General features: G+C 35.2%; 5 protein-coding genes and 1 pseudogene across 6 annotated transcripts; 1 reads left to right on the top strand and 5 right to left on the bottom strand.

The window, feature by feature from the left end:
* Window positions 1–2,084: 2,084 nt before the first annotated feature.
* Window positions 2,085–4,015, bottom strand: GAE5 (UDP-D-glucuronate 4-epimerase 5). The gene has a single exon (XM_086256262.1). The coding sequence runs from the start codon at window positions 3,785–3,787 to the stop codon at window positions 2,471–2,473; it is 1,317 nt and encodes a 438-aa protein (XP_086112388.1). The 5' UTR covers window positions 3,788–4,015; the 3' UTR covers window positions 2,085–2,470.
* A 5,332-nt stretch (window positions 4,016–9,347) lies between these two features.
* LOC147273863 (uncharacterized) lies at window positions 9,348–10,646 on the top strand. Its single transcript, XM_086228278.1, has one exon. The coding sequence runs from the start codon at window positions 9,348–9,350 to the stop codon at window positions 10,644–10,646; it is 1,299 nt and encodes a 432-aa protein (XP_086084404.1).
* A 1,570-nt stretch (window positions 10,647–12,216) lies between these two features.
* LOC147273862 (uncharacterized) lies at window positions 12,217–14,339 on the bottom strand. Of its 2 annotated transcripts, none has more exons than XM_086256263.1 (4): window positions 13,974–14,180; window positions 13,722–13,886; window positions 13,495–13,627; window positions 12,217–12,427 (listed from the first exon to the last, which is right to left on the bottom strand). In XM_086256263.1, exons 1-4 carry the CDS (start codon window positions 14,120–14,122, stop codon window positions 12,251–12,253), a joined length of 624 nt encoding a protein of 207 aa, XP_086112389.1. In that variant the 5' UTR covers window positions 14,123–14,180; the 3' UTR covers window positions 12,217–12,250. The 2 variants fall into 2 exon arrangements, 1 of the variants encoding a protein (XP_086112389.1); XR_015124192.1 differs by lacking the exon at window positions 13,974–14,180 and adding an exon at window positions 14,207–14,339 and having other exon boundaries at window positions 12,277–12,427.
* A 185-nt stretch (window positions 14,340–14,524) lies between these two features.
* Window positions 14,525–15,427, bottom strand: LOC147273861 (uncharacterized). Its single transcript, XM_086228277.1, has 3 exons — window positions 15,350–15,427; window positions 15,110–15,207; window positions 14,525–14,859 (listed from the first exon to the last, which is right to left on the bottom strand). The coding sequence occupies exons 1-3, from the start codon at window positions 15,425–15,427 to the stop codon at window positions 14,655–14,657; spliced, it is 381 nt and encodes a 126-aa protein (XP_086084403.1). The 3' UTR covers window positions 14,525–14,654.
* Window positions 15,428–15,580: 153 nt separating this feature from the next.
* On the bottom strand, window positions 15,581–17,044 carry LOC147273860 (uncharacterized). Its single transcript, XM_086228276.1, has 3 exons — window positions 16,480–17,044; window positions 15,729–15,791; window positions 15,581–15,597 (listed from the first exon to the last, which is right to left on the bottom strand). The coding sequence occupies exons 1-3, from the start codon at window positions 17,042–17,044 to the stop codon at window positions 15,581–15,583; spliced, it is 645 nt and encodes a 214-aa protein (XP_086084402.1).
* A 443-nt stretch (window positions 17,045–17,487) lies between these two features.
* Window positions 17,488–18,584, bottom strand: LOC147273859 (uncharacterized; annotated as a pseudogene).
* Between the last annotated feature and the right edge of the window lie 6,098 nt (window positions 18,585–24,682).

The following is a 24,682-nucleotide window of genomic DNA, read 5'->3' as shown; positions in this document are numbered from 1 at the left end:
CAGCCAACAACGCCCTCTTCTAGGGGCTCTTTCCCCATGGGAGCTCTCCAAGCCATGACAGCTCCCCCTATTTCCTGGTTATGTCATGGCAATTTTTAGGATGCTAGCCACTACTATTTTTAGTTAGTAAATATTAAGATTCCAGGAAAAGAAAACAAGAAAATGTTAAATTAGGGTTAGGTTTAAACGAAGGGAAGATGATAGTTTAAGAATAATTGGAGGTGGGATAAGTAATATTGTGTCAAACTTTGATGGGAACGGTGCTTAAGCAAAGTAGAATAGGGGTCGACAAGTATGCTAATCTTACAAAATTAACATTACAAACAAAGAGTTTCATCACGTGTTTTTTCAGAGGAGTTTCTAAAATTAGCAGCTTATAATGTGTCTTTGTAAGATAGAAAACCGTTTTGTAAAACTATAGCAGACCAGACGCCACCTTGCTTCCTCCATATGCATGGAACATCCAACTCAACCGTTTTGGTCGGTTTAGCAGAGCGGACAGAAATTGGTGGCATTGTATCTCATGCTCGTCTACCATGTAATTTGCAGGAAATACAGTGATTCTGGCATTTATATAGTTCCTGTATTGAAATTTGTAGAAGTCAACTATGCAATATACAGACTTACACATGTGGGAACAAAAACAGGCACCTCTGGAGCTTCTACAAAATCTCCCAAAGGCTGCCCAACCAAACTTTTCAGCAAACTCTACAATTATGATTTTAAGCAATTTGCCAATGCTATTGTCGCTACAGAATGTAAGAGCTCCCAATGTGCAAAAATAGTGTGCTATCGTTATCGTCCATGAGAAAGTGAGTATCATAGATGGAACAGACTTGAACAATGTTCCTATATTGATGTACTTATATTTTCGAGCAAGAAAGACTGCAAAGCATCACAAGATCCAGGGGCTAGACTATAAATCCATTGTCGAATCATTCCCTTTAAAATCTTCTCCCTCTCCCAAAGCCAACACACATGCCCGCAAAACCCCATACTGTCAAGATATTCAGGAAAATTTTATGTTCTGTTTTAAACAAGGACCTCCTCCTGTATGTTACTCAGTGTCTTTCTATAGCCATGGACTTGGTCATCCAATAATCAGTCTTAAGCAGCTTTCGGGGAGCCTCTTCAACTACTTTCTAATAAAATCCAAGGGAATACTACCCAACTAGCAATGCATAAGAAGGCTGCAAAATTGAACTATCTATAGCTGGTAACACTTTACTTCTCAAGGTACAAAAATATATCTTAATCCCGCTATGCACCTTTGATATAAATCTAACTTGGTTGAAGAATGGTGGCCAGAAGAATTAGCTCAATTGGTAATCACGCCTCTCCTCTAAATAGAAGGCCTGTAGTTCAAATCCATCCCTCCCAAATATTGTAAATGACCAAAAAACTTGGTTGAAAAATGAAGAACAGGGGAAAGAAGAAATCAGTAGAGATCCAATAAATGTTGAGAGATTTCAACCACTTATTTGCCAAGCCCCCATCATCTGGTTGAAAACTTGAAAATGCACCAAAGCATTACCTTACCTCTGAAACAATACTTCTAAAACTGACAAGATTTCTTTTGAAATATACTTCTATTTGGATTTGCAATTACTTTTCATAAATTTCACCAAACGTTTTTATTTTTGTTGAGCAGTAAGCCCTATAAACTCCTTTATTTTTAATTCTTATGTTCCTATACCAAATAGGACTCATAACTCTGATCAGGGTTGAGAGGTTATTTGATCATGTGGCAGGAGAAGACATACAACCGACTGAACTATAGTCAATGAATGAAAAAGAAAATCCTAGGACACAATGAAGCTGTGCTAGAGAGAAACCCACGATCATATTTCTATAGACAAGCTATGACAATCAACATAAATGACACCTAAGGGCATAGAACAGAATACCACAATGACATGAGCTCTAGCATAGCAAATGAAGCAAGTGTATTTACCATTCATGACAATGTACAAGTAAATCTCACAACATTCACATAAAACTACATGACACTCAAATTATAGCAGTTACATCAGCATGCAGGCATAAAGGCTCTATTATGCAACATTTAGGAGCAAGAAACCGAATCAAAAGCCAATGCACGATTGTTATTTTATTGAAATTATTTAAAGATAATAATTAAGTCCACCAATCAGCAAATTCGTTTGATCTATGAGTCAAGGGCTGTACATCGAAAGCTAAAAATGAACAAACTAAAGAAAGAAGTAGCAACTTGTGGAAAAACAAATGAGATGCCTCCCGTTTTCTTTCTTGGTACAACTCAGGTATGCCCTGCAATGGAAAGCCCTCAACCAACAAACCAAGCTATCAAGGAATAACATCCATCTTCCTATCGCAGTATCACGAGTGTGACATTGCGATTGTGCCAAGATTGCAAAATGGGAGGAGACATATGCAAATCAATGCTAAGAACAATTACACCGACTCAAAAGCACAACATGAGGCAGAAAATTCACCAGGCACTCTTCTTCTTGGACCCCGGATAATAATTGAGGTACCACCGCACAAACTTCTTCAGCCCTGCCTCCAAATCAGTGCTCGGCTTGTACCGGAGCTCCTTGTGCGCTAAGCTTATATTTGCATGTGTAAACTTCACATCCCCATTTTGTGGCATTGGCAACACCTTCCTTTTAGCCTTGACCTTCAAATGCTTCTCCAAAATGCTCACGAGGTCACTCACTGGCACAGGGGATGTGTTCCCCAAATTGAATATCCTCAATTGAGCTGGACCCTTCTTCTTCCCACCACTCCCTGTACTCTTTTTTGCTGTGTCCAATGCTCCCACACACCCCTTCACAATGTCATCAATGTAGGTAAAATCTCTGGCCACAGTACCATGATCAGCTGCTTCAAAGATTGTAATCGGCTTCCCCTTCAGAATATCCTTAGTAAAAAAGAAGTACGCCATGTCAGGTCGCCCCCATGGCCCATAAACTGTGAAAAACCGCAACCCAGTAATCGAAAGCCCGTAAATATGGTTATAAGTATGTGCAATCTCCTCTCCAGCTTTCTTCGTGGCCGCGTAAAGACTCGCCGGCTGATCAGTCCGGTCCTTCTCCGAAAAGGGTACCTTAGAATTGAGTCCATAGACCGAACTTGAAGAGGCCCAGACTATCGCCGGCTGCGGCTTCGCAGATTTGCACACTTCCAGAAGGCTCACGAACCCACCAATGTTGCTGTGAACATAAGACCCCGGGTTCTGCATTGCGTAGCGAACCCCAGCTTGCGCCGCAAGGTGCATTACGTGCGTAAACGCCACGACATCGAAGAGCTTCTTGAGCAGCGCCGAGTCGTTGATATCTCCCTCGACGACGAAGACCCCATTGCGCTCCAGAAGCTTCTGACGGTCGCGCTTGAGCCGAGGGTCGTAGTAGTGGTTGAAATTGTCGAGCCCCAGAACGCCATCGCCGCGGCGCTTCAGAGCGATCGACACGTGGGTGCCGACGAAACCCGCCGCCCCGGTGACGAGGACGGTGAGCCCATTGGAGGAACCGCGCTTGGCGGAGGAGCGGGTGACCCGTTTTTCCCAATCGGGTCCACCCCAGGAGTCGTTGAGGGCGCGGCGGGAGGGGAGAGAAGGCGAGGGAGAAGAGAGGACGTAGTAGAAGAGAATGAAGACGAGAAAGAAGGAGGACCAGAGTGTGAGCTTGGAGAGAGAGGTGTGCAATCTCAGGCGGTGAATGTAAGGCTGGGATTTCTCGAGCTTGAACTTCCCAGGAGTGGAGGGTATGTTGTCGAGGTGTGATGAGATTGACTTCAGCTGTGACATTGCCCAATTCACAAAACCCCTATGGTGGGAAAATTAGGGTTAGGGTTTGCGTTTTGGGGTGGGATTCTGGTGACTAGGGAAGTTTGTTTTGATGGGTTTTTTTAAAAAAGAGGTGTTTGGTTAATGAGAAAAGTGAGGGGTTTTGAAGGAAAGGGGATTTGGGTTTTTTTTGAGGGTGGAAAGGAGGGTTTATAAGGTTGGTAGGGGTGGTGGGAAAATCTGAATATATGAGGAAAGATTTTTGCCAAATAAAGAAGAGCGATGGAGAAGGACATACCGGGTATTCTGTAGATTATTTGGTTGGTTTTGGACTTTTGGACTTTCCTTTGACCCACCCCCTCTAGTCTTCTAGATAAAATGTCTTCTTCATTTGTTTTTTGTCTCTAGTTTTTATTTGATGACTTTTATCTTTTTCCTCTTTGCTTATTTTGGTGGGTTTTGGAATTTGATGAGTTATGACTTTTATTTGTGATATTTGATAAAAATAATAGGGTAATGTTAGAGAAATCATGTCATTGTATCACATTTGTGGTATTACATAATATGACTCTTTAATCTAAATAAAGAAATGAAGAGAATGAAAGAGATCAAAAATATTTAAGAAGCCATATTATGTAGTACCATAAATATAATACAAGGACATAATCCCTCTAATATTTTCCTAAAAATAATTGAGGATATTTGACTTTCAATTGATATTATATGCCTTGTGAAGTGTGATTTTGTTACCATGCTTGGATACAAATTTCATAATTTCAGAATTATACTTGCCATTTTACAGCTTATCTAATTGAAGCTGTCATCCCGCTAGTTATGTGGGCATATTCGATTTCATATTCTCAAATTTGTAAGATCTAATCATGTTATCCATGTAAGGAGACTAAGTCATGCATGATTCACTCTATGTTGTATTTGGTTATTTCAAAAACATGAGTTGGAGGCTAACAAAAATTTTGAAGCTCACATACAACAATACGCTCTCGCCTTTTACAAATTTGATATAAAATTCACAATAAATTTCTTTTTTAGGCCAATACATGTTCAACTCCATTTCCACTATTTAAATTTTGAATATATGCAGGGACGGATCCAGAATACCTAACCTGGGGGGTCATGGTTAGGTAGCCTGGCGCCGCGAAGCGGCGGCAAAATTTTTTAAGGACCGGACACTGCAGCCCAGTAGCCCAGTAGTAATAGACTAATAGTAATAGTAATAGACTAATAGTAATAGTAATAGACTAAATAATAGTAATAGACTAATAAACTAATAGTAAATAAACAACCCGCAAGCCGGTCCATATATACTAAATAATAATAGTAGACTAATAAACTAATGGTAAATTAACAGCCCTTTCCCTAAAATAATAGTCTATTACTATTATTTTTTATAAAACATAAACAGCCGCAGGCCGTAGCCCAGCCCCCTCTTCAGCTCTTCAGCTCTTCAGCCTCTTCTCTTCTCACTGTCTCTGTTTCATGGCGTTTCATCACCTGGAAGGCTGGAGGCTGGAGCAGTGGAGCCCTGGAGGTCGCCTTCTTCACGTCAGGCCGTCGGGGTCGGGGGGTCGCTGGTGTCGCCGTCCAGAGGTCGAAGCCTGCGTGCTCCGCCGTTCGGGGGGTCGCCCGACCCCCCAATCTTGGCTGTGCGTCCGTCCCTGAATATATGTATACTTACTATATATCAAATTTGTTTATCCAATAATATGACAATATTTATTTATTTAAATTTAGATTCACTCTGAATCTAATTTATTACTAATAAATAAGATATTGATACGTATACTAACACATTATTCTACCAGCAACTTAAGTAAATAAATTTGATTGAGATACTGACAAATGGTACTAACACATTTATGAGCTCTTTGATTGTCAAATTTCCCTACACTTATTACTGCTTCCTAAAGAGTTTGATCATCCAAATGCATTTAGCTGGCTTATGCAGCAAGGGATTTTCCTTTTGCATTATTACCATATAGGGAAACAATAATAATTGCTGTTGGCCAATATTAATTCCTTTATTAATTAATTAATTAATTCTTGATTAACACTTGTATGGAAGTTACATACATGTGAGCCAGCATGATCAACTCCAACAGGTTTTCATAAATACATGATGCCATTTCCAGTGAAATCATGCCTGAAGTTATTAGCAAGCAATGACAAGTAATACGTACCATTATATACAGTTACACACATTCACGAAATAGTGGGGTTTTCTGTTCCTTAGTTTTTGTAATAGCCGCATTTGTTGCTTGTGTAGTTTTTTTTTTTTTGGGTTTTACCTATAACAATTATGTTTTTGTAACTTTTGTTCATAAAAATGAGTGGGTGAAAGTTGTCACCTACATTAGGTTGGACAGTTATGCTTTAAAGAAATTAGGTTGTCCATGGCCAAAAAAAAAAAAAGAAATTAGGTTGTCATTTCACTAGCTCTTAATTATTAGTATTAGTAGAAGGTGGAATTCGAAAGATTTTTTTCTGGACCAGTTATTTACTTATATATAATCTTTCCGGCCTTCACAATATACATATAGAACCCATCACATGTTATATACTGAGACCCTCTTTATATATATTGTTAAATAAATTATATATGATTGACGTATGAAATAATAATTTTGGTGTAATTTGTGCATCCTCATATATATACATAGGAGTATTTTTCTTTAAAAAAAAATAAAAAATATATATATAGAACCCTAGAATGAGTGCTTTGGTTATGTTTCTAACTTTCCATTAGGCCTAGCCACTAGGCTTATCTTGCCTGCACAATGTGCATGTGCATGTGATAGAAGAAATTTCTTAAAGAAAGAAGACTATAGTGAGAGTTGAGAAACAAGAGATGATATAATCATATATATATATGGGTTTAATTAATAATATATATACAATTAGTTCTTTCAATAGTAGAAGGGTGAGCAGGAATATTTGGAGAAACTTAGAAAGAAGGCAAGCTCTCTAATACTATTGAGATATCTTGTTTTGTAATTCAAGTTAGCTAGGTAATTGTCTTCTGTATTTGATTTGTTAATTAATTGATGAATCACAAAACAAGTAGAACTCACCTAATTTACTTTACAAAATACTCATCACGAAGATTAAAGTTGAAGAAATGTACTCTACCAAAAAAAAAATAAAAAGGTTGAAGAAATGTGAGGACCATAGTCATTGTACGTTCTACTGTATATGCTCTACACCACCTATAACTCTCTATATATATCTTAGTAATTTTATATTGTCAGATTTGAGTTAAAATATATGGATATATATATATCTTAGTAATTTTATGCTTCAATTCTATATTTCATCTCAAGCTTCTAAAATCTCAGGACCGACTTCGATGGCTGTTGAGTGTTGAGTATCAAAAGCAAAAATAAAAACAGAAAAAAGAGGAGAGGGGTTCTCCAACGGCACTAGTTTAGACCTTGTATACAAGTCCCCACGAATGCACCAACAATGACTTGGTAGCTTTCATAAAGTCACATTGATATCTTGTGGAAATATTGTACCTAATAATTAATGTCAACTCATGGTATGCTCACATGTGTCCACCGCCAATCTTGTGAACTAGCTTCTTCCTCTTTTGGATTACTTATCACGTACCCTTCATCTAGTCATCTATCTTTTGTCCTTGTGGCTATTAATTGGTAATGCTTTGTAGCAACTTTAATATAAAACAAAAACGAACCCTCTAAGTTTGAACTAAAAAATTCTTACATACAATAAATGAATATAATTAACGTTATTTTTGCAATTTATTCAACCGCACATGCTAATCATATAATAAATAATAATGAGAGAGATATTATTCACATTTTTTATATTCAATTAACTTCTTCTTTAAGTTGCTTGAAGCATTTTTTATGCTCATCATTACTTCGAAAATGATTTTTCTTTTGTAGGCTAATGGCCGATTTATTGAACTTTCTTTTTCACCTTCATGTTATAGTCTTTCATTGTCCAAAAAGTCAACCTTCTTTTCTTTGTAAGTGCTCTTTGTTTTTTTCTTCCCTGTTGCATCGATCCATGGCCAGATTGGAGAACATTTAGACTTCCCAGGGTTAGGATTGTACAGGAGATAGGTAAATTATGCATATATATATATATATGGTCCAAAAGAATCTTCTCCCGATCATGTCCATGTTAGTATGTGGAGGAAGAAGATTCGATGCAAAACGTGTTAAATTAATTGATGTTTAGGTAAATTATGCATATACATATGGTCCAAAAGAATCTTCTCCCGATCATGTCCATGTTAGTATGTGGAGGAAGAAGATTCTATATATATGCAAAACGTGTTAAATTAATTGATGTTTATCCCTGAAATAAGTATTAATATTGCTAGAAGAATTACATTTTTAGCTAGACCACATTAATAAATCACATAATGAAATAATTAATGTGTTAATATGGACCACATGATATTCGTAATTAAAATATTAATTAACATTTGATCATAATGATTAATGTAATAAATACAAATCAACTAAAAAATCATGTTCCACTAATGTAATCTAAAAATGTATAAACTACATTTCGATTGACGTTGTTAAATTAGTGATTCGGATAAAAACTCGAAGAACAAACTTAGCCACAACAAATGAAAAAAGAAAAAGAGGGTGTATCCTTAGCCATTGATATTGGGCTTGGGCTGCTTGGCCCTAACAAGATGAGGGGTGGACTATTTTTTTATTTTTTGGAAAGCAACTATTTCTTTTTTTTTTTTAGGAAAATAAAGCAACTATTTCAAGTTTGATAAAAGAAAAGTTCACACCACTCAAACTATATGTTAAAAATACATAATCGCCTGGTCCTATATAGGAATCAGGGAGGCTTCCAAAGCCAGTAGCAACAAGTTTGTTAACAAGAACCAGTAATATGGTGAAATAAGTGGCTTCAAAAACCCGATTCTCAATCATTTGTGTTTAATTGTCGGAGTTGGATGTTGGTGGGCGGCCCACTTCCTTTGCCGGTCGGAGGAAACTAATTATAGTTGATGAAGAGTAGTCCATGCACGATTTTCCATTTAAACCTAATTTAGATGATAAAAACTTCTCCTATTTCGAATGGGCTAAAATTGAGATCTAAGAAAATTGTTCATGCATGTCAAAGGAATAAATTGGGAACATGTTGTAGCCTAAATTTGGTTAAGCGGTCGATTAGACAAACATACAATGAACATGAGATGTATAATGGTTCATCATGATCCATGTGATCAGGCTACAGCCTTTCACTATGAATAAAGTTGCTTACAAATTACAATATACAAAAGAGCATGGAAGCTCTAGAGAGAGAGGAGAGATCCTTTTTTATGTGAGTACATGTCCCTTTTCTATGTGACCAAGTGTGAGACTTTAACATAAATAAGGGCCAACTAAGACCCAATACAACATAAAGGTCCCTTACAACATGAAGCCCAAATACACACTCTCGGCGCACATATATATGTATCAACAGAACCTCCAACAAGGTATAGAACCCCATTTCATTGATCCACCTAACCTTGGTTTGAGAAATTGAAAAGCAATCTAGCTAGGGTTTAGGGTTTAGGGATAGCATGGGGAGGAGGAAAGGCGGCAAGGGGAGGATCAAGACAGCCATGGCTACTATGCAAGCTATGCAAGCAATGCAAGCAAACTCGAATATTGATAATCAGTCCCTATACGTATGTAGCATCGAGTACAATCATCTAAATGAGGCTGCTTACGTTATCCACGCCATGAAATTGAGCGATTTGTTATCATGCTCCTGCACTAACCCTAATCCAACAACCAGATGCCACAGTTGCTCCTCAAAACCCAAAGGAGATGGTAGTGAATTGTGGCAAGTGGCTTATATGGCCGACGAGGACAATCTTCCCCACTCTGTGGGTTGCGGTCTCTTGGGCTCCAAAATCCTTTTCGGCGGAGGCAGAAAAAGCACCCCCGACCCCCACCCCAGATATCCTAACCGATTTCCTGGCCGATCCAAAGAAGTTCCCACTAAAGAAATTTATGTGTTCGAAACTGATACAACCGTGGATCCAGATCCCAAAATCGAGGGCCAAAAATTTGAGAGTTTCCAAGCAGGGAAATCTGGACCCTTGCTGGTGGAGATGCTCGGGAAACTCTATGCTCTCGCCTCTCCGCCCACTAAGTTCTGTAAGGAGCCATATTTCGAGGTATATGACCCGGCAGATGGGAAATGGTCGCCCCTGCCCTCACCTCCATTTCTCTCAGGTCTCCTTCAATACAGTGACCCATCAGCTCAGCACTTCTCTTATGCATTTTCCCGCACTTGCATCATTGTCTCCACTCAAAATCGTTCGCGCCATTACAAATTCGACATTTGTAGCCGAACATGGACCCTAATCTCTCCTCCTTTTATGTTCGAAGGTCGCCCTTTTCCCTATAGAAGGCAAGCTTTAACGGTGTTGGATGTGTATGATGGTGGTGCTCATTGCCTACTGTTTACCTATCAATGGCGTCAAACTTCGCCTATAGTAGTCTACCTCATGCACAGTGATGCTATGGAGACTATCAAAGCTCTGAAGCTGCCAGATTATCATGGTGAGTTTCCTCTTGATATTTTCAGACCATGCCAGTATAGTTTTGTCAATCTCGGAGGTCGAAAAATCTGCCTTGTTATGGCCTGTTTCATGAGAGCAGAGTATTGTGAGTGGATGGGTGAGAATGAGGCCGAGTTCATGCGCTTTTATGTCATAATATTAGAATTCTCGAAAAGGGACTCTGATTCGAAATGGGACGTCGAAATCCTTAGTAGTCGCATCTTTGATAACCATGTTAAACGGGAGCGGTCTCGTATCTTCTCTGCTTCACTTCTTGGTTGCTTTCTCCCGGTAAGTTCATTTTGCTGATTAATTATGTTTATGCATGCTCGGTTGGTGCCTCAGTATTGATCAGTAATATGTTTTCTCTAGCATATATGGGAATGTACATGCATTTTAATCATATGCTGCTGATGGTTTTTAATAAATTGACATTCCTTAATTTCTTTAATATACAAATCCTTGTGTGAACTGAAAATGAATTACCAATCTGCATGTGATCAATTTTGTTTTAGATTTTCCTTCAGGTTTCTAATGCAATTTCAGCTAGCTAGTGGTTCGTTAATTAATTTACTTCATGTTTGGACGAATCCAACATGCAACACCCGATATGTGGATTGTTTTGGTGCTGTAGAAATAGCCAGAAGGATCTAAATTAAACCCAAATGTCAATCTAGACCTGCAGTTTCCAATATATTGTGGATTGTTTGGCTGCTGTAAAATTAATAGCACGTAGTATGAAGTTTTCTAAATGCAAGTAGAAAACCTCATTTGTTAATTACTTTTTTTCCTAGCGATGCCCTTTTTATGTTCCAATAAATTTAGTAAAACCAAATTAGTAAACAGATAATAAATGAGATCTGGTGTTATATATGAAGACGAAAGAAAGAAAGAAAGTGTTTGAAACTTACATATTTATGGATGTACCAGGAGTGCACTTGTATTCTACTTTCATGCCAGGTTTTTGTTTATGGCTCTTTATTTTAAACTTAATTACTATTGCTCTAAAGTTAATATCTTTTTCTTTTCTTTGTTTTTTTTTTTTCTTGTATTCTACTTTCATGCCAGGTTTTTGTTCATGGTTCTTTATATATCTTGAACTTACTATTGCTTTACTATAGATTCTAATGTTTTTTTTTTTCTTTTTCCAGCCTCTTTTCTTCTTCTTTTTTTGTTTTTGTTTTTGGTTGGTCGTTCTGGAGGATCTAATCAAGTTTTGTTATTTGTTTACTCTTGAATTTTTGGAACAGGCATGTTCTTAAGCCAACATATGTCATAGTATCATACCCACGAGGACCTTGCAGTCAAGAAGTATTCATCACTAGTGATGAATACTTCTTGACCTTGACAAATACTTCTTGACTTCTTGACTATATATATTATGGTCAAGAAGTATTAATTTGTCTATATTATGCTCCTTTTGTAACCCAGTTAGGACTTCTCTGTATTGGTTCAGAAGTATTCATCACTTGATGAAATATGATTTTGCTTGTCCTGTATTTTGCTCCTTTTGTAACCCAGTTAGGCCTTCTCTCTCCTGGTTCACCATATTATTTTCCTTGTCCTGGTTTGTTGCATTGTATGACTATGCAAGCACCGATTACACCAAAATGAATCAAACTTTGCAGTCAAAAGAAGAATGGTCGCTTTGTCCTCCTTTTGTAATCTAGTTAGGACTAGAAATCATGCCCGCGCGATGCTGCGGGTGCTAAAAGCGTATAAAATGTGGAGAAGGCTCATAAAATTTTAATAGAAAACTTACAGAATTTTAATGGAAAGATGATAAATTTTACATATATGTGAAACTATAAATGTTTGTAAAGATTGACATGAATGTTTGTTCACCAAGCATAAGTTACAAAATGTGGATTGATGGTATGTTTTATATGTTGTTTGATATGTTAAGATATTTATCATATCTTAAAAAACCAAACAACATTAAACAAAAGATAAGTAGTATTTTGCTGTTTGATGTCTTCTCCATTAAACTTGGTGTCTTCTCCATGGGGCTTCTTTTCTTTTTTGCTGTTTGATGCAGGGGGTTGTTCTTTCCTTTGGTGTCTTGTGCTGGAGGCTTGTCTTTTCCTTTGCTGCAAATTTGGATTTAGAGTATAACATAAGAACGAACTTAAATTCAAAATTTCACAGCAATGCAAGCAAAGAAAGACTTAGAAAAAAAAGCAAATTTTGAATTGAGGCATAAAAATCTGCAGTCAGCCTACATTCTAGAACTATGATCTTTTTATATACCATATCACATGTATGGCAAAAGCTAATTATCGTTATGGAGCACATGAATGTAAATTTGGGGCCATCACTGTAACAAAATGAATTTATAGAATTCCAAAACTGTTCCTAGATTCTACCCTGGAACCGAAATGATCCTATGAGATCCAATATTAAGGAAAATCTTAACAAAAATTTTGTAAAACCTCTCTTAAAATTGGACAAACCAAACCTGTAAAATTTTGAAGAGAACACTTCTAACAACCAACAGCCACCTCTACCACAATGAAAAGGGTGTCTGACCCAATAACAAAAACATATTTACCAAGTGATAACCCAACGGTTATCAGAGGTTGCCTAAATCAGATTGATAAGAATAGAGAGTTATAAGAAACATAATATTACAAAAGACATTTGGATCAGCATTGGAAATATTGATTACTCAATTTAAGTAGAAAAAGCAGTGATGACTAATTATAAACATAATATTAGACTCAAAAATCAAAAGCATTAGGAAAATATATGTAAAATTTAATTTTTTTTTTCAAATTTAAAATCACAGATGTTCTTGTTTTAATGGCAATTTCAGCTGCCAGATTACTGGAGTTAATGACTCAATTTCTAATTTTCGTTTGTATTGTCAGCAACGAAACACAATAAAAAAGGAATTATAATAAAAATATGAAAACATGAAATCCTAAAAACAAACTCTTCCAATTTAAAGAAGTTTTGTATAACAGGAGAAGTTCAGCCACCCTAAAAAATGAATTGAAATGCAAGATATCATAATAAACCCAGGAATGTAAGATGGTGAAAAAACATAAAAAATGCTGGGAGAAAAATGAAATAAGTTATTAATTTTATAAACTATACGGTTGTTTATTGAATGAAAAGTAATGAAAGGGTAAAGGGAAGATTTGTGTGTGTTTACTTTGTATATATCTGTATGAAGAACATTCAAAGCTGCTACAGACAGCTTTTTAGCAACTTGCAATTGTTGAGGTGGTAGCTGTGGGATTGTAGAAGATGACAGTATCTTGATAGCTGCCGTAAAATCGGTAAAGCTGTATTTTTTTTTTTTTTTTTAAATAGAGAAGATTGTTAGCGCAGGTCATAAAACAAATGTATTTGCATATTGATAAGCTAAAAAAATCATACGCAATTTTGTATGACTCGAGCTCTGGTATGTTTGGATTGATGAAAGAAAAAGTTGAATTGCTGCTACTTAGGACAGGTAAAATTGGTGGTGCTAACTGTTCCAAAGCCTCATGATTGAAGCTCCTCGCAGCCTCAGTCCATAGCGTGACTCTAACTTCATCTCTCCTGGAAGAATAGACATAAGACAAAACATTTTAGTAACTTTGGGAAAAATTTCAAAATTTATACATGTTTTTTTTTTAACATTTGTACCTTATTTTGAATGTAAATTTCACATTTGCTCTCGAGTCTTGTATTGTCAACCATTTTTCTTCCAAATGCTGGATGACAGTTATACGTCCCATAACATGTTGCAATTTTGTAAAATAGAATAGCGAGATAGTTAAAATGTGTAAAAGCATTTTTTGAATAAAAGTTTGAATACTAAAAAACAATTAGGAAATATGATGAGAATTGAAACAATAACTTGTTAATTCGATTATTACCGGCTGTCAGGATTGTGTTGGTGTTTGTTCGCGAGGATAGCTGACTATAATCTAGAAGGTACAAACAGTGCCTTGGAATTTTTGGCTGAACGCTTGTCAGAGTCTGAAGTATTCTCTTCAGGTGTTTTTAAAGTAGCAGCTGCGTCACTTTTCTTCTCGGTTGCAATATCACTTAGAATATGCAAAGTAGAAGAAAAAGAAAAGGATTAGTAAATGTCACAGTTTTTATTCAAATGTTAGGTAACGTGAAAACATAATAATCAAGAGTAAGTTGTTAAATAAATTCTGACCTTTTGAATTTGTTTAGTTAGTATGGACATTGCTGCCCTGTTTCTGTGGGTTAAGTAAAAATGGTTCTTTTGACACCAGCACTCTTTAAATCAGTCTTTAAATTAGCACTCTTTCCAGCACATTCGAAACCAAAAAACCATTCCTATTTAAATCAGTCTTAGTTTCCAAAGTGTACCTGGAAGATTTTGGTTTTATTCATCATTTGTGTTATGGCAGGTGGTAGGACATATGGATCATCGTAGCCTTGTTCCAAAAATAAAGAATGGCAACTGACATCCAAAAAGGCCTCAGCAGATTTTTCGATGATCAAAAAGTTAGTAGTTTGATCAGTGTTGTCTTCGACAATCATGTCCAACTTAAACCTACGATTTGAAGTATTAGTAAGTTTAAACAGGATTGGACAGTTGCATTTAAGAACTATGATAGTTTGATGTATTTTAAAGGATTCTAAGGAAAATTGGTGGACATAAATATGTATATGTCTAAACATATATATATATATATATTACAATGAATTAGATTTTAATAGCTATAGGAATATTAATTTTCCTTAAAAATTTGAACACAATGCTAATAAAAGATAGTTGTGGGAAGTTTTTCATACCATGGTGCCAGAGCCTTCTTTTAATTGTGCCATGCTCTGGACAGGTTGGTGCATCAAATGAAGACCTCAGTTGTTTAAAGCATGCTAAGGGGCAAGCTTTGTACCACTAACCTGAACTCATGTCAAAGTCAAGAATGGTTGCACGACATGTCAAATCAATGTTCTAAGAGGTGATTAAAAAATAGATTAGCATGCATAAAGTAAAAAATGGAAAAATTGGTGCTGCAAGAGAGTATATAATTTTTTACCTTGTTTGTATGTGGATTGAGAAGACGCAACTCCATAACGGTTTTCCTATTTAGCTGTTTCAGCAGGTCAGAATCCATTTTTGAGCACTTTCAGACGGAGGCAGCACTTGAATAGGTGCTGTAACAGGACCAAATTTGTGAGCAAAAGAGGAAAAAAAAAAGTCAATTCAATGTGAGCAATGATACCTTAACTATTTAGTAAGGAAAAAGTAAGTACGCTATTTTGTATGATCAAAGCTTTGATGTTTCTGCATTACAGAAATACAAAGTAGTATTGGTGTTACTTAGCACAGGTTTTCGTATATTTAGAGGTAAATAGTTTAGAAAACATGCTACAAATTAAGAAGTAAGTATTATCTGTTTTCTAGTTTTTGCTTACCTTGGAACAACTTCACTCTAAGGCTTGTGAAAATTTCACTCGCAGTGGCAGCAGGAACTCCACCTGAAATGTCACAATTCAGAACCAATTCTACAATTTAATCGCATCAGTGGCAAAAGCATAAATAGAGAGGCAACACTCACCCAAAACTCGAGGTCAAAGGTGACCAGAACCGCCGCAGGCAGCAGTGACAGCGGCAGAGCTAGGGCTCAAAATGAGGCTTTTTTTATTTGAACTCAATTGACTCTAATCGAGCACATCAGCAGAAAGGCCACGCTAAGAGGAGAAGAACGGGACGGATTGAAATTATCTCCATTGGCCTACAATCTGAAAATATGTTAGTATAGAAATGTAAAAATGCATCTAAATGACAATATTTATAAAAAAATATAGTAAGGTTTGATCATGCACGGATAGAAGTTTAAACCTGTAAGGAAATTTTGAAGAACATCTTTATACACTATGTTTTTAGTGTATTTATTTGCTACTTCTCCATTATTATCTATGATTATTTTGAGCCCTTCTCTTGATGTAACTTTAGACAATACAACATAAAGTTGTCCATGGATGAAAACAGGTTGAGGAAGATATAATCCAACACTTTTTAGAGATTGACCCTAACTTTTATTTATTGTTATTGCATAGCATGGTCTAATTGGGAATTGACATCTTTTAAAAATAAAAGGCCATTTTTTTTCTGTTGCTGAAAGGATAATTCTAGGTATAAACACTTTGTGGCCAATGTTGCTACCAGTGAGTATTTTCGCCTCAATAACTCTATCAACCATTTGAGTGATGACCAATCTTGTTCCATTACACAACCCTGAAGACTGATTTAAGTTTCTCAACAACATAATGGGCATGCCTATTTTTAAGCTTAGGCTGTGTGCAGGCAAACTATTGAATTCAAGCTGATTAAGAAATTCTGTAGGATACATTATGCTAAGATTTTCAAAATTTCCAGATGATGAACATAAAGAATCTGAACTCAAATAAGTGCGTCCTTCTCCAGGTAATAAATCTACGGCATAATTATTTATTTTTGTAACAGCAGAATTCCTAGGTGTTACAATGGCTCGTTCTCTTAAATAGGCATAATTGTCAAAATTTGGGTATGTTGCTAAGAAAATTGAATGAATGGGATCCGTGTATGATTGAATGAGCAAATCTTGAGGAATTTCTATCCATGATGCCTCCTGGTCACTTGGATCATTCATATCACTGATTTGACCATCACCAATTTGGAGAATCCAGCTAGCAAAATCAGCTATTTTCTGCTTTTCTTCAATGTTCAATCCCTTTTTTGATAGTCTCATATTTTCTTTCGAAAAGAATATTTTAAAAGAAAGCCATAAATAAGAGCTATTAAGAGAGGCATCTACTATTTCTTCTCTTGTTCCTCCTGGAATGACTGGTAATATCTGTCTAAAATCACCGCCTAACAAAAAAGGTTTGCCACCGAATGGGGAGTTACTATTTGAATTGTCTAAATGTGATAACATATCAGATAGTGATTTATCCAATGCTTCAAAACAATTCTTATGATTCATAGGCGCTTCATCCCAAACAATCAAGTCAGCTTTCTCAATCAACCTGGCAAGATGAGTTCCTTTTTTTATCTGACATGTGGAGGATTCAGTGAGAGTTAAGGGAATCTTAAATCTAGAATGAGCTGTTCTACCGCCTGGTAATAACAATGAGGCTATTCCTGAAGAAGCAACAACCAAAACAATTTTGCCTTGAGACCTAATTTTGCTTATTATTGTGTGCCACAAAAAAGTTTTTCCAGTTCCACCATGTCCATAAACAAAAAACAGGCCTGGTTTTTTTTTCGTTTACAGCAGTGATGACACAATCATAAACCTCTCTTTGTTCCTTGTTTAGTTGTGTGATTAGAGTTGAATGATCTCTCTCTAAATCATGGACATTGTAATTCAATTCCTCTGTCAACAATTTATTTCTAATTTCTGACATTTTATGTTCATCCGGCATTGGAAGGTAATGATCTTTTAAAGAGCTAGATGATACATTAAAAAGCTGTTCTAATTCAAACAAAAGCGAATTTTTTAATTTAGATTCTGGCACAATCAAATTTGGCATGTCAAAAGTTTTTCGAAGTTTGCACAAAATGTCATCGCACATATTTTGCCAATGAGTATCAAAAAGGAGTTTCGAATTCGCTACATCGCAAAACAAAATGATTGTAACAAACAATTGCCTTAGTTCAGAACATGATGCCGTGCTCACAACATTTTCTAAGGCCTCAATCCATTCTTTATAATCCCCTAAAAAACCTAAAGATTTGCATGTAGACTGATATGACGGATGTTTAATGTCATTAATAGTTTTGATCTGATCAAAATTGAAGGCACCTTTTTGCAAATTTAAAAGCATTCTCAAATAATATAATTCACCAGATGCAGGATGCACATAGGCTATTCTACCTATACATTTTCCCCTTTTTCTAGGTTTCCAAATCTTACTGCAAGAGTCTCATACAAATTTTGAAGGAAATTCTGAATAAGACAACTCTCGTGCTTCAGGATAAATTTTGTTTGCTTTAAACCAGCTTGTTAGCATTGTATCCTCAACACCTTCTCGATTAAGAATTGACTGAAGTGATTGATCTCCACTAAAAACAACATTTTGCTCTAAAGGCAGATGTATTGACAATCGTTCAACAGCAGGTTCTCTAAAATGAATAGGGAATTGAAACAATCTCCAAACAGCTTCATATGGAGATATGTATCTGCAATTGAGATAGGCTAGTATTTCATCTTCTGGTTTGTCTTCAATAACTACTCTAGCTCTATCTGAACCTTTGTTTATATATTTAAAAAGATATTTTATAAACATTGATTGACAACATGATTCAACATTTATATGGGCGTTGTATCTCAATAATAATTATGCATTGTAAGGCACTACAAATCTGTTGTCAACCTTTATTCCATTTCTGAGCACAAATTTTTCTACATCTTCACGACATCTATATGTAGGAAAACCATTTGTTTCAAAAACTGTTTCGCTCTTATATTGTTTTGGAAAAAACTTTGAACATTTACCTCCTCGCATGCAAGGAGAATCATAATTCAACTCTCCGCAAGGACCGTGGATCATAAATTTATTTACAATATCATAAAGGATTGGATTCACAGTCTTGTCTGGCAATTCAACCAAAATTATTGAGTCAATATCCGCCGTAGAAAAGCATTTGTAAGCTTGTTTCAACCAGATCAACAAACGACAATGAGGCAATCCTCTCTTTTGAAACTCAATCGTACAAATGTCTGTTTGAGATCAGCCAAAAAAAAAAATCTAATAAGTTTTATTGTTATTAAAAAGGGAAGAAATACAGAAAATGAGAGATCATAGGTTTTGAAATTCACCTGCTGCAACTTCCCCAAAAGGTTTTCCTGATTTGATATAACTAATCATATCGTTGAGTTTCATTTTGAATACTCTAGAAATTATATCAGGTCTATCCTCTGGTTTGTATCCGGGCTTTCTATCAAGTTCTCTTACAATTTCAAGTCATTTCACATTGCAGGTAAAGGTAATAAATAGATCAAGATTACCATAATGTCTACAAATTGCCATAGCGTCTTGGTAATGATTGATCATGTATCTAGCACTTTCAGTATATGAGCTTGGCAATATAACTTTTTGTTCTACATCATTGGCATTGGTATCACCTTTTGAAATCGCATCATAAATGCCTTTATAAATCTCACTTCTTAAACTCTTTTGATTTTTTCTAATGTAATCTAATCTGTCCTCTTCAAGTGTTGCATAAGCATCAACCAAAAATTGCTAGAACAATCTTCCACCTTTTAAGAGTGTACTAAATTCAAACTCTCTTTCCTGAATCTGATAAGCTATAAAGGCTCTCATTGGCACCCTTCCTCTTTTGGGTTCACGACCTTTAAATCTAGACTCCATTTTATATCAGGTGTATAACCATCTTCACCATGAGGAAAAAGAATAGGATATTGTAAAGACATGAATTTTGGATTTAATTTTGTGATTCGTTTCAACTCTCCATCTTTAAATTCTATCACAATATCTCTATTTGAATAAAAAAGGCCTATATCTCCCACTATCAAACCACCAATTTCATCACACATTGATTCTTCATATTGTTTACTGTCATTTGGCTGCCTACCCAATAGTCTAACTCTCAAATGAGTAAGAGAACTTGCCTCCAATTTATCTATCCTTGTTCTGAAAAATTTTACCAGCTCATTTGATTCGTCAAACATTCTAATCAAACCTTGAACAATGTTTTCATCGAGATTTTGATTCTTTTGATTACGATTAACTGCATTAAGGCGATTTATGACTTCATTATGGGTATCATAAATATAAAGCTGCGCAAATTTTGGACATTCACCTTCAGGGGCTAACAATGAGCCAGTCAAATGATGAACTTGACTACTAATTTTAAAATGTAAGGGCCTGGTCTATTGTTAATCGAATTATCAACTTTGGCTCCTATCGAAGTAAATGCAAACATAGAATTATATGCCCTGATGTTCTCCCTAAACACTAAACTTTTTTTGCCTTTATTTGGATCAAGTAAATTGTCTAAAAAAAGGGGTGTTGGCTTTGTAATTGGAAGTTTAATCTTTCCTTCTTGACAGCATATAGAAAATAGAGGCTGATTGTTTGTAGTTTTTCTTTTAACAAATTCTTTCAGCCAAAAAAGTGCATCACAGTAAATGCACTTATAATTTTTATCCTCGAAATCCACATATTCATCAATTATTCCTATAAACAAAAGTTTTTAATAGGAAAAAAAAAAGAAAAAAAGAGGAATGTAGAGTATTAGTAACAGAACAATAATGTTAAAATCCGGAACAAAATTTCAACTAAAAGAAAACATAGTTTGTCTTTTCTTCTGATAAAATGCTTGACCTCCATTTATCTGATTCGATGTGCCCTCATTCAATGTGGGAATTGAAGCTCTGATTTCAAAATGAAAAACATTTTGATCACAGCTTAAACTATCAGATTCAGCGTCCAATTCTTCCAATGGATCTTATATGTACTTGTTTGACTATTTGTAATAGACTTTTGTCTTTTGTTCTGAGTTTGAGAATTTATTTCATAGCCACCCCTAGAAACAGTATCATAAATATTTTCAGTAGCAATTTCTATACCAGAAGGATGGCCTTCCTCCGTTATCAGAGCTCTTTTGCTAAGTCTAGACTTTTTACGCATGACATTCAAAGAAAAAAAGCCGAAGCAACAAATTGATAGCTGAAAAAAAAAATACATACATAAATGAAATTGAAAATTTTAAACAACACATATACTATAATTGGCTAAAGCAAATCCACACCTATATTATCACAATCACAGGAATACAAATTTTCAAATGGCACACTACTTCAAAAGCAATTAGCTGTAGATGTTGTTCAAAGTATGTCAACAAATGAACATATGCATATTCAATATGTTTAAAAGATATTTAGTAGAGACTGACCTCTTGCTGAACAGGATAGAAAAATATGATCAAACAGTTTGCAGATCACCGTTGTAAAACCAGAATAACAGTACCTACGAAATATACATTTTTTTGTTAAAAGTGCAACAGCTAGTTATTCCAATGGACAAATATTATAAATCAAAACAGCTGACCATAACAACAACCAAAGCAAAACAAAATTGACATGGAAATCAAACAAAATCAAAGGAAACTTTAAGTATCAAAGTATGAGCTTCGAGACAGGAAAACCAAATTTTTTAAAAAACCTTAGAGGTTCATCAACCCTATAAACCTATTTAGGGAGAAAAATAAATAAAGAAAACCTAACAAAATTAAACCCCCCTTGTAATTTTTTTTTTTTCCCCAAAAGCCAAGCTTGATAAAAATTTGGAGTAACAAAAATAAAGAGGTTTATAAAAAACACAATCAGCACAAACCAACACCATTTCCTAATCAAGCTAACAGGGTTATAACCAACCTATTCAATCACAACCAGAAAAATAAAGGAGCAAGGAGTAGCCCAACAAACTTTTATTGGGTTAAGGTTATGTGCAAAGTCAATCACAAAACCAACCTATTCATCACATATCTTGGTTTCATGTGCAAAGCAGTCAAATGATATCTCAGACCCTATACAACAAAGATTGAAAAATTAATAAGCATCAGACAATAAAATTCACCAAGTATTGGTTCATTTTCAGATTACTAAATTCGTACTTTTCCTAAAATCTTAAGCTATTAGGATTTAGAGATTCTATTCACTTTAACACTCCCCCTCATGTGTGGACCAAGACTTCAACACATGAATGGACAGCAGACTTTTAAAAAATGCGGAGAGTAGTGGATCACAATTTGAACACAGAACCTCCTGCTTTGATACCATGATAATTTGTTACTTTTTTCCTAAAAGCTTAAGCTGTTAGGATGTGAAAAACTATTCACTTCAAAACATAATATATTCTAATAAACAATAATAAAAAGGGATATAAAAAAACAATAACAAAAAATAATCTGGGAGAAATTTAAACCTTAAAGCTTGCACATTTAATCAAGCAAAATGGACAGGAAAAGTCTTCAGTCACTGCAAGATGAACAAATGATTAGAACAAAGGATACAGCTAAGGGAAAAAAAAATATCAGTTACGAAATGTGAGAGAGAACAAAAAATTCTTAGAAAAAAAGAAACCATCATTAATCACAATGCACAAAATCCCTGGTTGGGCGGAAAGACTGACCGGAGAGAGAGAGAGAGAGAGAGAGAGAGAGAGAGAGAGAGAGAGAGAGACAGACAGAGAGACAGAGAGACAGAGAGAGAAGAGAATGAGGGGTTCTGATGAAAGGAACGGATTAGGAGAGATGGTAAATGAGTTCTCGCAGCCTTTAGTCAATGTGAATGACCAAAAAGGGCACACCCAATCCCATAATTTCACAATGGCAAACAGATAAAAAAAAAATTCATGTGAGGCAAAACCAAAGAGATGGTAGCCAATGTGAATGACCAAAAAGGGCACACCCAATCCCATAATTTCACAATGGCAAACAGATCAAAAAAAAATTCATGTGAGGCAAAACCAAGGAGATGGCACAACCGTAAAAAAACAAAAAAGGCAATGGCAAAAAATATATAGACAGTGAATGACCAAAACGGGCCCAACTTATCCCACAAATTACAATGAAAAGCAACTGAAATAAAAAAACAGAGGAGCAAAACGAACTTTTCAGTGAACAGTCTATGAACAGTATAACCTTTCTCACCGTTTAGTATATATACAATTTCCCTGTATAGCTGGCCCTCACTACAAGAAAATTGTTAGTGATAAATTTACACTCCTTTTGTAATTAATATATACTTCTCTGCATATAGTGATAAATTTACACTCTTTGATATTACATGGCATTGGCTAGCATATGCCTACCCATTAATGTTAACCAATTTTAACCATATATACTTCTCTGAATATAGTGATAACTTTACACTCTTTGATATTACATGGCATTGGCTAGCACATGCCTACCCATTAATGTTAACCACTTTTATCAATATATACTACTTCTCTGCATATTTGTGATAAATTTACACTCTTTGATGTTGCATAGCCTTCCACCACTTCAAATTCGTGACTTTTCTTGACGGGTTAAAAATTTGAATTGTACGTATCCATTTCTCAGTTCTCATCCCATCTCAATAATAGCATATGAGTTAGAATTCGCTGGCTTGCTATGAAAGTTGGTCTATATGAACGAAAATGTAAATCAAGAAATAATATATATGGACACAAATTATCACTAATATCTTTATAAGCCACATACATTTGAAGAAATCATATGTAGTGTAGTTTTATCAAACAACTTGACATATATTATATATGTTATCAAATTTTCTATGACAGATGTTAGTGTAAGAGCTAGTTTGATATATATTGTTGGCTTATTTTCTAACAATTTAAAATTTTAGAATTTGGTAGTTATCTAAAATTTATCAAAGCTCTGATTTTATGAGTTCTTGAGTTTTTGTAGGATGAAGCTATGCCTATACTTTGATGCCAATTCGATCATGCTCTGCAAATGATAATAGTGGTAAAAAACTGAAGCTTTTACTATATTACTTTTCCCTTTTGGTGGAACATTTTGTTAATTTCCCCCAATTGGGTTCCGATACATATTAATAAGAGCAATTTGTTTCTCAATTAGTTTAGAAAAGAAGCACGGGGACGAAACTTGAAAAGTCTGCTACAAGATAATCCAAGCAAATAATAAACTTTCATGAAATAAATATATATGTTTAATGTATTTATCTTTCTATAATCACGTAACTTATTACCTAATTAGAAAATTATATACATAAATCATATAAGTAGGGAGAAATTTTTCTCCACCAAAAGCATGAAAACAGTGGATCAACCTCCATTTTATATGATATATCAGGCTCCTTCTGTTGAGGTATACCTCAACTTATTTATGTTGAGGTATAACCTTGTTGGGGCCCACCACTACAAGAAATATGAGTATTTGCAACATCTAATAAATGTTGCAAAAGGGTATTTGCAGCATTTTAGCAAACGCTGTATTTCAAAGTGCTGCAAAAAGTCCTTATCATTTGCAACGTTTATTCCATGTTACAAAGCTATGTTGTAAAAGACTTTTTATAACGTTTTTTCACTGTCATAACTGACCTTTTACAACATTATAAAAAACTTGTAGTTGCTCCTTTCACAACATTTTTCAAATGCTGTAAGTAATGCATGATTTATTTGTTTTTTTTTTTTCTCATACTTATACTCTTTACTTTAGTCTGGTATCTTGTTCAATTATTTTGTAATACCTACAATGATTGCTGAAATGCCATTATCAAACTCTTCTATGCAATCCAAGAACACATTGAACAATTAACTTAAAAATTAAGTTTAATAAACCCAATTTTCATAATTCCTAATTACATAATATTTACAATATGTCAACTAGC

The sequence above is a fragment of the Dryas octopetala genome, chromosome 9 (genome assembly GCF_963921425.1).
Source record: "Dryas octopetala chromosome 9, drDryOcto1.1, whole genome shotgun sequence".
Taxonomy (NCBI): domain Eukaryota; kingdom Viridiplantae; phylum Streptophyta; class Magnoliopsida; order Rosales; family Rosaceae; genus Dryas; species Dryas octopetala.
This window is presented reverse-complemented; position numbering and strand designations above follow the sequence as displayed.